This window comes from Podarcis muralis, chromosome 14 (assembly GCF_964188315.1).
Source record: "Podarcis muralis chromosome 14, rPodMur119.hap1.1, whole genome shotgun sequence".
In the NCBI taxonomy this organism is placed as follows: domain Eukaryota; kingdom Metazoa; phylum Chordata; class Lepidosauria; order Squamata; family Lacertidae; genus Podarcis; species Podarcis muralis.
This window is the reverse complement of record NC_135668.1, coordinates 46169196-46185498: the sequence shown is the minus strand read 5'-3', so window position 1 is coordinate 46185498 and position 16303 is coordinate 46169196. Positions and strand designations below refer to the sequence as shown.

Genomic DNA, 16303 nt, shown 5'->3' with positions numbered 1-16303 from the left:
CACACACACATACACACAAAAACTGATTTAACCTACTATATTTTGTATAAATGGGCTCCAAATTTATTTATACAAAATATATTAGGTTACAAATAAATATATATGTATATATATTTCTTTGTTTACATTTTCAATTTTTTAACTTTATTCCGTGTTGTTTATTTTAACCGTTGTTTTGAAAATAATTATAAGAAAACCAATCAAGCAGTGTATAAATTTTAGGAAATAAAAGGATAAACCAAATGATTTCAGTCCCAGCACTGGACTATATACAGTGGTACCTCAGGTTAAGTACTTAATTTGTTCCGGAGGTCCATACTTAACCTGAAACTGTTCTTAACCTGAAGCACTTTAGCTAGTGGGGCCTCCTGCTGCTGCTGCACCGCTGGAGCACGATTTCTGTTCTCATCCTGAAGCAAAGTTCTTAACCCGAGGTAATATTTCTGGGTTAGTGGAGTCTGTAACCTGAAGCGTCTATAACCCGAGGTACCACTGTATGCATATTATGCATTGATCTCTCTTTTCGGTCTCTCCTCACTGCACTTGACATGAGCCACCCATTGTCTGAATCTGCTTTCACTCTGGCTTCCTTCTCACCGCTAGCAGACCCAAGTCTCTCCCTTCACCTGGCGCAACGGAGCCTCAGCTCAGACGGTGCCTTTAATGAGAGAAATCTGCAAGGCAGGGCTTCTATTTCGGCCTCTCCTCTGGTCCCTCGAGCCACAAGGCCCTGTTTATAAGACACCCTATAAGGAAGAAGAGAAGGAAGAAGAAATCCCCAAGAAACTGAGGCAACACTTGATCTCTCCTGAGGGATCCGATCCTGGGCCAATCAGCTTCCCTTAAGCAAAGTCGCTGGTACTCATAGGGAGAAAGTGATATCTTCAAGACTCTCGTTGTTTGGGTATAAAAGAGACCAGCCAGTCTCTTGCTAACCAGGGGTGTCTCTGTGTCCTGTTCTCTGGTAGGTACTCCTGGGCCATTCCTGGCAGGGGGCGGGAGGGAATTGTGGTACAGTCTGGATTGCGGTACACGCAAGAAACTAAAGCATGAAGCCTTATTCTAATTCTCTCTCCATAGGGTTAACTAGTATTCTTAATGCTGGTATTAACTAGTATTATTTAATAGACTATTGGATTTTAATATTCTGTTGAAAGCCGCCCAGAGTGGCTGGAGAAACCCAGCCAGATGGGCGGGGTATAAATAATAAATTATTATTATTATTATCCAGTAACGCTGGGGTAGGTGTTTGGTGGTTTTGCTATTTTATTTTTTGGCTCTTGTTTTGATTAAGCGATTGCGTTTGTCTTCTTCGACTGTTTTATTTCTTGTTTGGCAATATGCTGTTTACCGCTTCAGGGACCTTTGCGCCCCAAAACGGTATATAAATAAACCACGCCGTCACTTAAGCATTGAGAGCCAGTGGCAGTTGGTTCCCTTTGGGACTGGTAGGGTGGAAGGCTGGGATACCAACAGCAGGTGGCGCCAGAGAGAGTGAGAGGTAGAGCCAACAAATGGACCAATGGACCAACCCTCTGCTGGTTGGAAAGAAAACATAGACAGCTACAGGAAGAAATTTAACAGGTCCCCTATTTATTTATTTTAACTTTGAGACAGTGTTCTGATTTTTATTTTTCCCTACCCAGGAGTCCACAACACTCTTCCTAGCCTCTTCTTCTTCCTTCCTGATTCTGCCTTGTGCCTAACCCCGAGCCAAGATGCCTGGCGGATACAAAGGAGAATGCGGGGATGATGTGGATCCTATGCCATTTCTGGCTCCTAGCGAGAAAGAGAGGATCGAGGCCATAAGCAAACCGTACGATATCAAGAAGTCTGTCTGGGTCAAGGATGAAAAGGAGGGATTTGTCGCTGGAGAGATCCAGTCCGAAACGGATACCCAAGTCACTGTGAAGACAGTGACCAATCAGGTGACTTGGTGGGACAGGAGGGATGATTTTTGGGTCTTGCAAAGTCTTTGATCTGCTCCTTAGTTGGGAGGAACACCTGGCAATGCTTTTGGAACTGGAGAAGGAACATCAGCTGTAGGGAAGTGATGGGGTGGCTGGGCAGATAAGGAGATGCAACCCCTTTTTGCATGAAGAAGTTGGTTATTTATGTAAAAAAAACCACACAACAACCACAACAACCAAGACTTTGGAATTCTGAATGCCATCCATTAAAAGCGTATGGCTTCCCCCAGAATCCTGGGAACTGTAGTTTGTGAAAGCTGCTAGGAATTGAGCCCTATAAGGGACAAACTACAGTTTCCAGGGTTGGATCTAGACGCATCAAAGAAGCGATTAAGTTAAATGTGTTGTAAACGTCATACAGGGAAATCCTGTTGGTGAAAAATGGGACTCCACAGCGCCATCTGGTGCCACAGTGTATAAAACGCTTTCTCTTCACAAATGTAGCTGAGTCCCAGGATTCTTTTGGGAAGCCAAGTGTATGGTGTGACCGCAGCCTGGTACCTGATCCATACCGTTGTTTAAGGTGGAATGTAAGCTTCATGTCCCTGCACTAATTCACCTCCAAATCGCTGCCTGCCCTTCTCCTTCAGTCCGGATTTTCTCATGCCCTCACCTTTTTGAAGTAAAAGTAAGTGACCCCTGGACATTTCGAAGTACAGTGGTACCTCGGTTTACATACGCTTCAGGTTACAGATGCTTCAGGTTACAGACTCTGCTAACCCAGAAATATTACCTCGGGTTAAGAACTTTGCTTCAGGATGAGAACAGAAATTCTGCTCCAGCGGTGCGGCAGCAGCAGGAGGCCCCATTAGCTAAAGTGGTGCTTCAGGTTAAGAACAGTTTCAGGTTAAGTAAGGACCTCCGGAACGAATTAAGTACTTAACCTGAGGTACCACTGTACTATATCCCTGGCCCGTGAAAATCTGGAAGTGGAAAGAGAGGCATTGGTTTGGAGGAGAATGTCGTATGGACAACAGAAAATGAATGGAGGTACATGAAGCCGATTGTCCACGCTAAACAACAGTGTGGATGGCATTGCAACTCAGTCAGGAGTGTCAAAAGCAAAGGATTAGATTATGAGCTCCTGATTTCTATGGGGCCAGTTTTCTTAGGATGCCTTCAAAACCAGTTTGCAATATTTTGGGTCTTACTTGAGAGAGTTTTTCTAACTGACGATTGATTGATTGATTTTATTATCTGATGGTGGATTTTACTGCTGCGTTCGTTCGATGGCGTAACTATCACTGTACAGTGGTACCTCTGGTTACGAACGCTTCTGGTTATGAGCGCCACTAATCCCGAAGTAGCTGCTCCTGGTTGTGATCTTTGCCCCAGGGTGTGATCAGAAATCGTGCGCTGGAGGCACAGGCGCAGCGGGAGACCCCATTAGCGAAAGTGCGCCTCAGGATAAGAATGGTTTCAGCTTAAGAACGGACCTCCGGAACAAATTAAGTTTGTAACCAGAGGTACCACTGTACTTTCACATTTCCACCATTGATTTAAGCCCCTGCAAAAAGGGTGTGTAAATACCATTAAGTAAAGGAACATATACATCACCATGTTTTGGCAATTTTGGGTGCTATGCCTCATGATTTTCGCTAAACCGTGACTTCTCCATCCACAGACGGTCACCGTTAAGAAGGATGATGTCCAGCAGATGAACCCACCCAAATTCTACCAGGTCAATGACATGGCCAACATGACCTTCCTGAACGAAGCCAGTGTCTTAGACAACCTGCGCCAGCGTTATGTCCTGATGAGGATCTATGTAAGTGAGAAGATGGGTGAGGGCATCTGAGACAAGCAGTAGACTAGAGAGACAGATAGCTCCTAGGGCCAGATTTGGAAGTCAAGCTGCATGAGGTAGGAAGGATGTGTTGGCCCTCATCTTGGATAAAACAAACAGAAGATTGAAGACAGAGAGCGACAACACAAGAATGGGCCTTTTCTGTGGTGGCTCCTTGACTGTGGAATGCTCTCCCCAGAGAGGCTCGCCTGGTGCCATCACTACATGTCTTTAGGCGCAAGGCAAAAACATTCCTCTTCACCGAGGTCTTTAGCCATTACATAATCCATGACCTGTTAGATGTGTGGGGACTGTTATTATGTTTATTTTCTTATTATGCTGCGTATTATGTTTATTATTATTATGCTGCGTAAGTTATGTTCTTACCGGGACGTGGGTGGCACTGTGGGTTAAACCACAGAGCCTAGGACTTGCCAATCAGAAGGTCGGCGGTTCGAATGCCCACGACGGGGTGAGCTCCCGTTGCTCAGTTCCTGCTCCTTCCAACCTAGCAGTTCGAAAGCACGTCAAAGTGCAAGGAGATAAATAGGTACCGCTCCGGCGGGAAGGTGAACGGCGTTTCCATGCGCTGCTCTGGTTCACCAGAAGCGGCTTAGTTATGCTGGCCACATGACCCGGAAGCTGTACGCCGGCTCCCTCGGTCAATAAAGCGAGACGAGCGCCGCAACCCCAGAGTCAGCCACGATTGGACCTAATGGTCATGGGTCCCTTTACCTTTACCTTTAAGTTATGTTCTTAATATTGTGCACCGCCCTGAGATCTTTTGATAAAGGGCAGGATATAAATTGAAATTGATGGAATAGGCGCACCTTGCAGATTTAACATATAGAAGAAGAGATCAAGAAGAACGTACGTTTAAAGAAGACTGGAAAATGTTTACTGAATATATGGATGAAAACTGTGTTCGTTTAAAAATTCAACAGTGTAAATAAGTTTTGATGGATGTAACAATGGATTACTGAATGGTTTAGTTCATGTAAAATATGCAGGGATATGTGGTATGCAAAACAAACCATGGAAAGAGAAGGGAAGTCATTGATTTATATTGAAACAGTAATAATAATAATAATTATAATTATAATAATAATTTATTTATACCCCGCCCATCTGGCTGGGTTTCCCCAGCTACTCTGGGTGGCTTCCAACAAAATATTAAAATACAATCGCTGTTTTGTGTTCTTTCCAGACCTACTCTGGACTCTTCTGTGTCACCATCAACCCTTATAAGTGGCTGCCCATCTACGGATCCCGAGTGGCCCAGATGTATAAGGGCAGGAAGCGCACAGAGATGCCACCTCACCTCTTCTCCATCTCTGACAACGCCTACCATGACATGCTCATGGGTGAGTACAGAGAAGGACCTCCAGCCTCCCTGGTACCTCTGCTCACAAGCTCAGAGGCAGATCACATCCACTGCAGGCAAAATGTCCCGGATTCTTCCTTCCGTTAGAGCTGGGAAGGACCTTTAGAGAGCAGCGGCTAGTCAGTGTAGACAACACTGAACTAGATAGGTTGATGGTCTCACTCAGCATAAGGCAGCTTCCTATGTTCCAGCACTGGTCCAAGATATTGTCCTAGCTGAGCTGACCAGCCATGAAACCACTAGGACCGCCTTGCACCCCTTCATTGCTTTGGGGAACTGTGGTCACATGGCACATGCCTGCAGAGTTGCATAAACAGTGACCTCAAGTAGACAAAGCTCAGTGGTAGAGGATGTGTCTGGCATGCAGGAAGTCCCAGTGTCAAATCCTGGCATCTCCAGGTAGGACTGGGAAAGGCTTCATGCCTGAAATATTGGAGAGCCACTGCCAAGATGGTCATTGTAGACTTTCCCAAACTTGGGTCTCCAGTTGTTGTTGGACTACAACTCCCATCATCCCTAGCTAGCAGGACCAATGGTTGGGGATGATGGGAACTGTAGTCCAAAAAACCCACAAACAGCTGGAGACCTAAATTCAAGAAATCTTGACACTCTAGACAATACTGAGCTCAATGGAACATTGGTTTGACTCAACCTAGGGCAGCTTCTGGTGTTCCTGTAGACTAAGGAGACTGTAGGTTAACCTTCCACAACCTGGGGGGTGCCCAGATGTGTTGAACTTCAACTTCCATCAGCCATAGTTGGCATGGTCAATGGTTGGGGATGATGGGAATTGTAGTCCAGCAACATCCAGATGGGTGGTGTTGTGGGTTAAACCACGGAGCCTAGGACTTGCCAATCAGAAGGTTGGTGGTTCGAATCCCCGCAACGGGGTGAGCTCCTGTTGCTCAGTCCCTGCTCCTGCCAACCTAGCAGTTCAAAAGCATGTCAAAGTGCAAGTAGATAAATAGGTACCACTCCAGCAGGAAGGTAAACGGCATTTCCGTGCACTGCTCTGGTTTGCCAGAAGCAGCTTAGTCATGCTGGCCACATGACCTGGAGGTTGTAGGCCGGCTCCCTCGGCCAATAAAGAGAGATGAGCACCACAGCCCCAGAGTTGTCCGCGACTGGACCTAATGGTCAGGGGTCCCTTTACTTTTACCTAACATCCAGAGGGCACCAGTTTGGGGGAAAGTCTGCTGCAGAGGTTGACCCAATGCATTTTGCTTTCTGAGGGAAAGATGGTACTCGCCCTCTTTCCATGGGACCACCAGCTGAATCTTGCTTCAGCGGGATTGGGTCCTCCTGCCCTTCTTGTCACCTTCGAAAAATCCAAATGTTAAAATTTGTGGGAAGACAGGAATCAATCAACCTGGAGTGACTGTAGAGCTGTAAATCAGCCCCCTAGGACTTTTAAGACCCGCTTGGCGTGATGTGTTGTTCTTCTTCCTCCCACAGAGCGTGAAAACCAGTCTATGCTGATCACGTAAGTGTATACATTTATTATTTTTTTATTGCTGCTTAAAATATTTATAAGTCACCTTGGGTTTAAAATCTGCAAGGCTGCTTACACAGAGTATGAAAAAGGAAGCGACATTAATGCACTGGACTCAGCTAGCCTGGTAAAGAAAAAGCGATTTATACGTACTGTATATGCGATATAACATTGTGCCACCAGAAGGCGATGTGGAGTCCCGTTTTTCTCGGCCTGTTTTCCCTGTTTTAAATTTACAGCGCTTTAAACTTAAGCGCTTCTTTGATGTGTCTAGTTCCAGCCAGGATCTTAAAATAACCCTGAATTAATAAAAAGGATGCAGCTAGAATTTCAACCAGACAAGGATTAAATGTAAAGTATTGGTTGTGTTTAGAATAGATTTATGAAAGATTTAGAAAACTTATTGATTAGAATATTTGTGTGAGATTGTATGGGAACAATATGGAATAACAGATACAATCTTGCTTAAATATAGGAAGTGCAGTGTAAGCGATGGAAGTCAATCAATGAAATTTTATTATTATTTTCATCTTGAGATATTTGTAGAATAAACTTGGAAGAAATTCTTCCAACTTTTCTTCTTCTTTTTTCCTCTTTATTTTTTTCTTCTTTTTCTTTTTTCTCTTTTGTTCCTTTTTTCATATATATGTGCTTATTTGAAAAATATATGTATGTATGTATTTGCAATATTTTGCTTATATTTTGTAACAATTATGTGAAATAAATAAAATAAAAAAAGAATTCCAACCAGGAGTAATTCATCTTCTTAGACACCTATTGGATGGGAGTCTTCTGAGGTTGGCATCTGAAAGACAGCAAGGAAGGAGCAAGGAAGACTTCCCTAGGGAGGGAGTCCCACAGCTTTGGTGCCAGCACCAAAAAGATCCTGCCCCTTTCACTAGACCTCAGACACTGGGGACACACAAAGCGGGGCTGTCACAGAGGTTCTTAGCAGTTGGTCCGAGGGCCACATTCAGAGACTTATACTGGAGAGATGGAGTGAAAATTAAGTATCTGCATGTACCTCTGCCCTTTCCCACCCAGAAACCAGGTCTACCTCATGTGTGAATGACCTTCTCTTGCAGCAGGGGGTTGGAGTTAAAAAAAATATATTGATGGATACTTTTCAACTTTGTGGTCCTGATTTCTCCTCCTTTATCTCCTCTTTCACACATAGTGGAGAATCCGGAGCTGGCAAGACTGAAAATACAAAGAAAGTTATTCAGTACTTTGCCAACATCGGTGGTACTGGCAAGGCCTCTACCGATTCGAAGGTAAGAGGTTTCTCTTTTAGTAGAATGAACTGGGGACTGTTGTCTTTTTTCCCCTCTTTCTTTTTCAAATTTTAATCTTTATTGATTTTAGATATTAAATCCCTCCACCGCGAAACAACAAAAAAGAAAACAAATCACCTCACATACAAAGAATTTTTTTACATAGAAGATAAGATTCTTCCATATAATTGTGACTTCCGTCATCCTCAAAATGGGTCCATCATTACCTTGTTGACTGCATATTTGCATACTTTTAAACTTATAGTTAATTGTCCATATTCTTGGCAGAGTATTTCATTGCAGAAGTTATTCAAAACATGTCAAAGATTTTATCTGAGAACAATGTTCTTTTAAATATGATTTAAATAAATCCTATTCTTTGTTAAACTCTTGGTTTGTTTGATTCGTGATTTTCCCTGTCATCTTTGCCAATTCTACATATTCAAAAAACTTCACCTGCCATTCCAATTTACTTGGTATTTTATCTCCCTTCCACCATCTAGCTATTAACATTCTCGCTACAGTAGTTGCATACATAAATATCTTTCTTAATTCTTTTGGTATATCTGCAGCAATAATACCTAACGAAAAGGCTTCCGGCTTTTTGATGTAAGTTAATTTGAACATTTTTTTAAAGCTCATTATAGATAGTTTCCCCAAAGCTTTTTGACTTTTTACATTTCTACCACATGTGGTACATTGTTCCCTCCGATTTTTTACATCTCCAGCAAAACTTTGAGCTGGTTTTATACATTTTCGCCAGCTTGCTTGGCGTAATGTACCATCAATAGAACATCTGCATGTAGTTTTCTTTTAGCATATAGCAAGCCGTAAACTTTATGTTGTTGTAAACAAAAATTACATTCTGGAGAGTAATGGTTGTCTTGTTCCAGCTGAAATGCAGGCATTGTCTGGAATAATATGTTAATCGTTAGCTGTTGAGAAATCCCCCATGATAAAACTGTGTTGCTGTTGTTACTACAATTGATTCGTCCTTTTAAACCACCATCTCAAGGTGATTTACACATTTTTGTTTGTCTCGGTCAGGGGTCCCTGGAAGATCAAATCATCCAGGCTAACCCTGTACTGGAAGCCTTTGGAAATGCCAAAACAACGAGGAACAACAATTCTTCCCGCTTTGTAAGTACAAGAATCTGAAAATATTTTGAACCCTTGTCCCCTCCTTATTATGCACTGATTCAAGAACACCAGTCTCAAAGCAATGATTCTTCAACGTCGACTTCATTGGACTGGTCATGTTGTGCGGATGCCTGATGATCGTCTTCCAAAGCAACTACTCTATTCCGAACTTAAAAATGGAAAGCGTAATGCTGGTGGTCAACTAAAGAGGTTTAAAGACTGTTTCAAGGCAAATCTAAAAAAAAATGTAGTATAAATACCAACAATTGGGAAACACTTGCCTGCAAGTGCTCCAATTGGAGAACAGCCTTTACCAAATGTGTCATGGGCTTTGAAGACGATCAAACTCAGGATACAAGGGAGAAATGTGCTAAGAAGAAGGCATGCTTGGCAAATCCACACCGTGATCAACTCTCACCCGGAAACCTCTGTCCCCACTGTGGAAGGATGTGTGGATCCAGAACTGGCCTCCACAGTCACATACAAACTCACTGTTAAAACCATGTTTATGGAAAGACTCAGCTACAAGGGATTGCCAAAGAAGAAGAAGAGGGATGCACTGATTCACACATGCATACACATCACTTGCTTGGTCTTCAACTAATGACCTAGCGCTTGTTGACTCTCAGTTGTCTACACTGAAGGTGATTGTATCACTTTATGAGGTGATAACAATTATTTCACGTTTGCTGGGTGGGACTGATGGCAGTTGCAGCCCAAAATGTCCAGAGGGCACCAGGTTCAGGAAGCTGACATACTGTTGGGGCTTGGCAGGTTTCCACTAGAAAGGCACTCCACAAGGAGGGCACCACCACTATAAAGACCATGCACTTGTACTGTTTAATCTAGATATTGCCATCTCCATTAACTGATTTGCCTCTTATTCTTCATCCCAGGGTAAATTCATCCGAATCCACTTTGGCAGCACAGGAAAACTGGCTGGAGCTGACATTGAGAGTTGTAAGTTTCCAAGTTCGGCTAATCTCAACCCCGAAATCCATTTTAAGTGGAATTTGGCAGTAATCTTAGGAAGTGTATATGTTTGTATGTCTAAAACAAAAAGTTGATTGGACATATGCAAATATACACAGATTTAATCAATTGATTAGTCAATGTATTAATGGAAAATAAATTGAATAATTGACCAGATTTTTCTAATAAACTTGGTGATGGTGCTAATAGGAAGTGACAGAATGAATGACACAGAATTATGCAGATTGCCTCAGTTCAAAGTTCATTCATTTAGTTTTTCTTGGTCCAAGATTTTGATTCCCTGGAGTCAGAATTTAATGTTGCTTGTGCGTGGCATTGTAGTTCAGTTAAGTCATATCAGAGCAACAGAGCTGACTTCTGAAGTGTTTGGATACAATCTACTACAGTGGTGTCCAAACTTTTTTCAAAGAGGGCCAGATTTGATGAAGTGAAGGGCCGTGAGGGGGCCAACCAAAAAGGGCCAACCAACTTTTTTCTAGGATTGACATTGTTGAGCTTTTTTTGGGATTGAAGTTGTTGAGGGTTTTTTCGGATTTTGCCCCAGGAAATAAACTGCCACAGGGGCCGGTTTAAACCGACCAGGGGGCCAGATTAGGCCCCCGAACTGGACTTTGGACATGCCTGGTCTACAGTATCAGCTTAAACCTGGGTATACTTTGTTTTTCAGATCTCCTAGAGAAATCTCGGGTGATCTCTCAGCAACCCGCTGAAAGGGGCTATCACATCTTCTACCAGCTCCTCTCCAATAAGAAGCCAGATCTTGTTTGTATGAAACTTTCCCCTGTGTATTGGCGGGTGTGTGTGTGCAAGAACTGGGGCCGAGGGACAAATTCAGTTTCCATTTAATGCCAAATCTATCATTCGCACATGCTAAAACAATTTGTGAACTGAAACACAGCCATCCTTCCAGATTCTCCTTTTTTTGAATTTTGTAATCCAGTTCTCCAGCGAAACAATGTTTATAAAAATGCATTGGTTAGCAGAAAGCATACATAAAAAATCAACGTGTTAGTAAGAGAAATCAGGATTTTTAAAGAAAATAAAATGGCCTATAGCTGCAGAAATGTGGAGAACTGAATTTAAGGTGGGAAAAAATGAGAAATGGAGAGAAGCGAAATCCCTCCTTCCTTACCTAGGAGCAAGCCCCTTTTTAAATGGTGGGACTTGCTCCTGAGAAGGCATGGGTATGGATTACACCAGTGCTTTTTTCTGGCGGGACGCAGGGGGACGCACACCCCTAAACATTTTGTACTTTTGTACATTTGCTGTATTTATTTTCCCCGATTTGAACTCTAAAATGGTGATTTTCTTGAGTCAAAATGAGAGTACCCCTAAACATTTTTTTGGGGGGGAAAGCACTGGATTACACCGTTAGGATGCTTTTAGACTAGATGGGCTGGATGAAATCTTCATGGGAAGATGCTTTGTAAGAACTGGATTTTGGCATGAAGCAAAGCACGAATTTGAGAAGGGGGAAAATGAGAAGCCGAGGCAAGTGAGATGGACAGGTCCTTCTATCCCTAGCAAGAAGAGAATGCTGAGCTAACTATCGGGGCTGATTCAGCAGAGTTCTTAAAAAAGGACCACAGTTTTTGCATCCTGACATTCCTTTTATGTGACAGCATCCTTGCTTTGTGTGCCGGACCCCAAGGAGTACCACTGGACAAGCCAAGGAGTCACAGTTGTTGACAACATGGACGACGGAGAGGAACTGCTTCTCACAGATGTAAGTTTGCAAAGGCAGCACCTGTTGCATGTTGTCCACCCCCGCCCCCACTTTTGAGTGCTTTATTGATTGAAAACTTTATAACAGAAGTGTACAATAGATATTATTGCGGCAGCTAGACTGGTGACTGGGGGCGGCTGCCGAGACCATATAACACTGGTCCTGAAACATTGGCTCCCAGTACGTTTCTGAGCACAATTCAATGTGTTGGTGTTGACCTTTAAAGCCCTAAACGGCCTTAGCCCAGTATACCTGAAGGAGCGTCTCCACCCCCATCGTTCTGCCCGGACACTGAGGTCCAGTGCCAAGGGCCTTCTGGCGGTTCCCTCACTGTGAGAAGCAAAGCTACAGGGAACCAGGCAGAAGGCCTTCTCGGTAGTGGCGCCTGCCCTGTGGAATGTCCTCCCATCAGATTTCAAAGAGATAAACAACTACCTGACATTTAGAAGATATCTGAAGGCAGCCCTGTTCAGGGAAGTTTTTAATGTGTGACATTTTAATGTATTTTTAATCTTTGTTGGAAGCCACCCAGAGTGGCTGGGGAAACCCAGCCAGATGGGTGGGGTACAAATAATAAATTACTATTACTATATTATAGACAAAATGAGAAATACAAAATAAATGGTTCTTCATTCTTTAACTAATGCACACTTTGTACGTCCATTTGTGATTACATTTTTCAAGACCTCCGATCTTCCCCTTGCATTCCCGAATTAAATTCCTTAAATATGAGCTTAAACTTTACTTTCTCCATATTATTTGACTTACTATAAATTTTATTTTATACAGTTACCCTATTGACACACCGAAGCTCAATCAAAACCTGCCAATGAATTGATCTTTTGACAATATTCTTTTATATAAACTCTGTATATAACCCACTCTCTGAAAAAAAAAAATATGGCTGTAACATCTCTTAGCCTTGCTGATAATCTCACCAGTTCGGCATACTCTCTTATTTTATTTTGCCAGTCTGCTTTAGATGGGGTATCCTCTCCCTTCCAACCTTTTGCGATTAGAATTCTGGCAGGGACTGTAACATACATAAGGACTCTCCTGTATTTTTTTTTTTTGGGGGGGGGGGGTTCATTTCCCATAATTCCTAGCAGGAAGACTTCAGTGTTTTTTAAGGGAAGGAGCATTTGAACATTTTCTTACGCTCGTTGTAAATCATTTCCCAAATGAGCACCTGTTGTATTTTGGGTGTAGGAGGGAAACGGTAGCAAAATATGGCAGCCTAAGGGCTATAAGCACAGCTTGGCAGTCTTTAGCCTCGCTCAGATACTTTAAGGAAATGAGAGGGCAGGGAGGGGAGTGTAATCAAGTCCACATAGGGAGCTGCCTCGTACCAAATCAGATTACTATTGCAGATGTTAATATTGTGCATCTTGTAGCAACCAGATGGATAAAAAGTGGCTCTCTTTTTTTGGAATGAAGCACTTTCCAGACCCATTAGATATTATTCAAAAACTTTCCTTGCGGAACTTTCTTCAAAACAGAACAAAAGCATCAAAGCTACACCCAAATCATTCCATGGCTCAGCATCTTCTTAGGAATAAAATAACATATAATCAGAGTTGACAAACATAGCGCTCTCTCTCTCTCTCTCTCTCTCTCTCTCTCTCTCTCACACACACACACACACACACACACACACTGGCTCCGTTAGCCTGCATTCCAGCCCCAAGGCTATTGAGCTCCTGGAAAGGCATCTTACTCCAGCAGAGCCTGGGAACAAACACTAATGGCAACTATCTTTCAAAGTGGAGATTTGCAATTCAATACCTTAATCACCTGATCTAAGGTTAAACACTCACGTGTTAGCAAGTAGAGAACAGCAACAGTTACCGGTAATTATCAGCCCACAAAGGAGCTCAGAGAGCCCTTTTTGCTGTTCCTTAGCTTCAATGGAATCTTCCAGTTAAACCCTTTCAGCAATACACATAGGCATTCTCCATTTCAGTGTCAATTAAGCAATTATACAGTACTTAACAATCACTGGTCCACATACCTGAGCATTGCCTATAACCACAGTATCCAACCTTTTTAGACTCACAACCCACCTTTAACCCAAGCATGCACTGGGGGCCTTATTATTATTCCCCCTCCTCCTCCCTTCGTCTCCTATTGCTGCTGCTACAGACCACCTTAGATCAGGATGCCACCATTTGAGGGTCTTGACTGAGCCACCAGTCAAAGACCAGTGGTCTACACTGATCCAGGTTCTCAGGCAGGAGTCTTTGCCAGGCCGACCTGGTAATGCCAAGGATGAAACCTGGGATCTTCTGCATATAGAGGAGATAGAATCATAGAGTTGGAATAGACCACAAGGGCCATCGAGTCCAACCCCCTGCCAAGCAGGAAACAACATCAGAGCACTCCTGACATATGGTTGTCAAGCCTCTGCTTAAAGACCTCCAAAGAAGGAGACTCCACCACACTCCTTGGCAGATGCTCTAGAACAGTGGTTCTCAACCTGTGGGTCCCCAGATGTTGTTGGACTACAACTCCAATCATCCCTAGCTAGCAAAGCCAGAGCTCAGGGATGATGGGAGTTGTAGTCCAACAACATCTGGGGACCCACAGGTTGAGAACCGCTGCTCTAGAATGAAGCTACAGCTCTTGTACTGTTCTCTACCTATTTATTTTTCCAGAAGCAAACGAGAATGTTTCTTTTCAACATGCCTCCAGGAGTTGAGGGGTTTTAAACTTAATTATTCTAGTTTCGATGGCAGTGGTGATTGAACTGCTGGCTGTAATATCTAAATTGGAGTGTGTGTGTGTGTGTGTGGAGTGCTTTGACACCTATTGAGAAACGGTACACAAGGTTTGGAAATGATAATGATTCCTCTCTTCCAGGTGGCCTTTGATGTCCTAGGCTTCACTCAAGAAGAGAAGATAAGCGTTTATAAGCTGACTGGAGGCATAATGCACTTCGGCAACATGAAATTCAAGCAGAAGCCAAGAGAGGAGCAGGCAGAAGTTGACACCGCTGAAGGTAACAGAGCGGGGAGGAGCAGCAGGAACCAGTTGTTGTGGGACTACAATTCCCATCGTCCCTGGCCGTTGGCCGTAGTGCCTGGGGCTGATGGGAATTTGAGTTCAACAACATCTCAAGTGCCACACCCTCCCCAACTAAATAAGGGATGCCTCTCAAATTCAAAGGAATTCACTGTTTTGCAACTCAAAGTGTTGACATTATGTAAAATAATGGACTATGCAGAACTGGCAAAATTAAGAGAATCTGATGAGTGCTTTGTGGAAGAATGGAAGCCTTTTTTGGACTACTTTGGATTTGAGCTATGAGCCACATAAGTAATTACAGTGGTACCTCTGTTTTGAACGTAATCCATTCCGGAAGACCATTCGAGTTTTGAAACTTTCAAAAACCGAAAATTCAATAGCTGACATCTAGGCCTCAGGATCTTGCACTCAGCGGAAGTCACGTGGCATGTTCGACTTCTGAGGCGTGTTCAAAAACCAAAGCGTTTACTTCTGGGTTTACGGGGTTCGGAAACTGAAATGTTCGTCAACGGAGATGTTCAAAAACCTAGGTACCACTGTAGATTATAGTATTGTGGTTATGATTTCAACAGGCAGAAGATAGGGAGAAGCAGAAGTGGAGAAACAAGAAGAAGTGGAAAATGGGGTGGGAAGTTGATAAAATATGAGGGGAGGGATTGTTTGTTGGATTGTAGATGTTAAAAATGTTGAAACTTAATAAAATATAATTTTTTAAAATGTAGTTTAAAGTGCTAATTAAACATGTGGTTGATGGCTTATTCACATTTCCGTTTGCTCTTCCTCTCCCCCCAGGAAAGCCCACAGTTTAGTGCTGAATCCGAACAAACAGCACTTGGGTTTTCTGTGGATTGTTGTTTGCTCCGATTTAGCACTAGAGAGTGAATTTTCTGGGGGAAAGCAATGGGGCAAAGACAAAGCCGCTTGGACCCGTGCTATCTAGGGGTGGGGGAAGCGGAAGTATGAACAAGCCCTTAGCCCCATTGGACTTACTTCTGCGCAGGCAGGCACTGACTGTGCTTGTGTTGTCCTTTCTGCAACAGCGGCCTAGCAGAACTTGCAGAAATGGTTGTGGTTTCCTTGTCTGAGGAAACGGGGGCCTTTGTCATGGCCAGCAGTTTGCTCCCCTTCCGATTAATCTGTGCCTTTGGTCTTTTGGCAGTGGCCGACAAAGTCGCCCACCTCATGGCTCTCAACTCTGGGGAACTCCAGAAGGGCATCACCCGGCCCCGGGTGAAAGTGGGCAACGAGTTTGTGCAGAAGGGGCAGAACATGGACCAGTGCCACAACTCCGTTGGTGCCCTGGGCAAAGCCGTCTATGACAAGATGTTCAAGTGGCTAGTCGTCAGGATCAACAAGACCCTGGACACCAAGATGCAAAGGCAGTTCTTTATTGGAGTGCTGGATATTGCTGGCTTTGAAATCTTTGAGGTACAGGGAAACTAGGAACAGCTCTAGCGGGAGGTTTGCAGTGGGGTCTGTCCCAGGTCTGTGCTCTATGGAGCAGTCGGAGCAAC

General features: G+C 43.5%; 1 protein-coding gene across 1 annotated transcript in view; it reads left to right on the top strand.

Moving 5' to 3' along the window:
- The first annotated feature begins 522 nt into the window (after positions 1 to 522).
- MYH16 (myosin heavy chain 16) overlaps positions 523 to 16303 on the top strand; it is a 55928-nt gene continuing 40147 nt past the window's right edge. The window contains exons 1-12 of the mRNA XM_077918623.1: positions 523 to 964; positions 1647 to 1928; positions 3595 to 3738; positions 4964 to 5120; positions 6596 to 6623; positions 7810 to 7906; positions 8954 to 9046; positions 9943 to 10006; positions 10707 to 10805; positions 11662 to 11765; positions 14625 to 14763; positions 15949 to 16217. Of these exons, the coding sequence (XP_077774749.1) occupies positions 1719 to 1928; positions 3595 to 3738; positions 4964 to 5120; positions 6596 to 6623; positions 7810 to 7906; positions 8954 to 9046; positions 9943 to 10006; positions 10707 to 10805; positions 11662 to 11765; positions 14625 to 14763; positions 15949 to 16217 (1404 nt within the window). The 5' untranslated portion in view covers positions 523 to 964; positions 1647 to 1718. The remainder of the gene's footprint in view (positions 965 to 1646; positions 1929 to 3594; positions 3739 to 4963; positions 5121 to 6595; positions 6624 to 7809; positions 7907 to 8953; positions 9047 to 9942; positions 10007 to 10706; positions 10806 to 11661; positions 11766 to 14624; positions 14764 to 15948; positions 16218 to 16303) is intronic.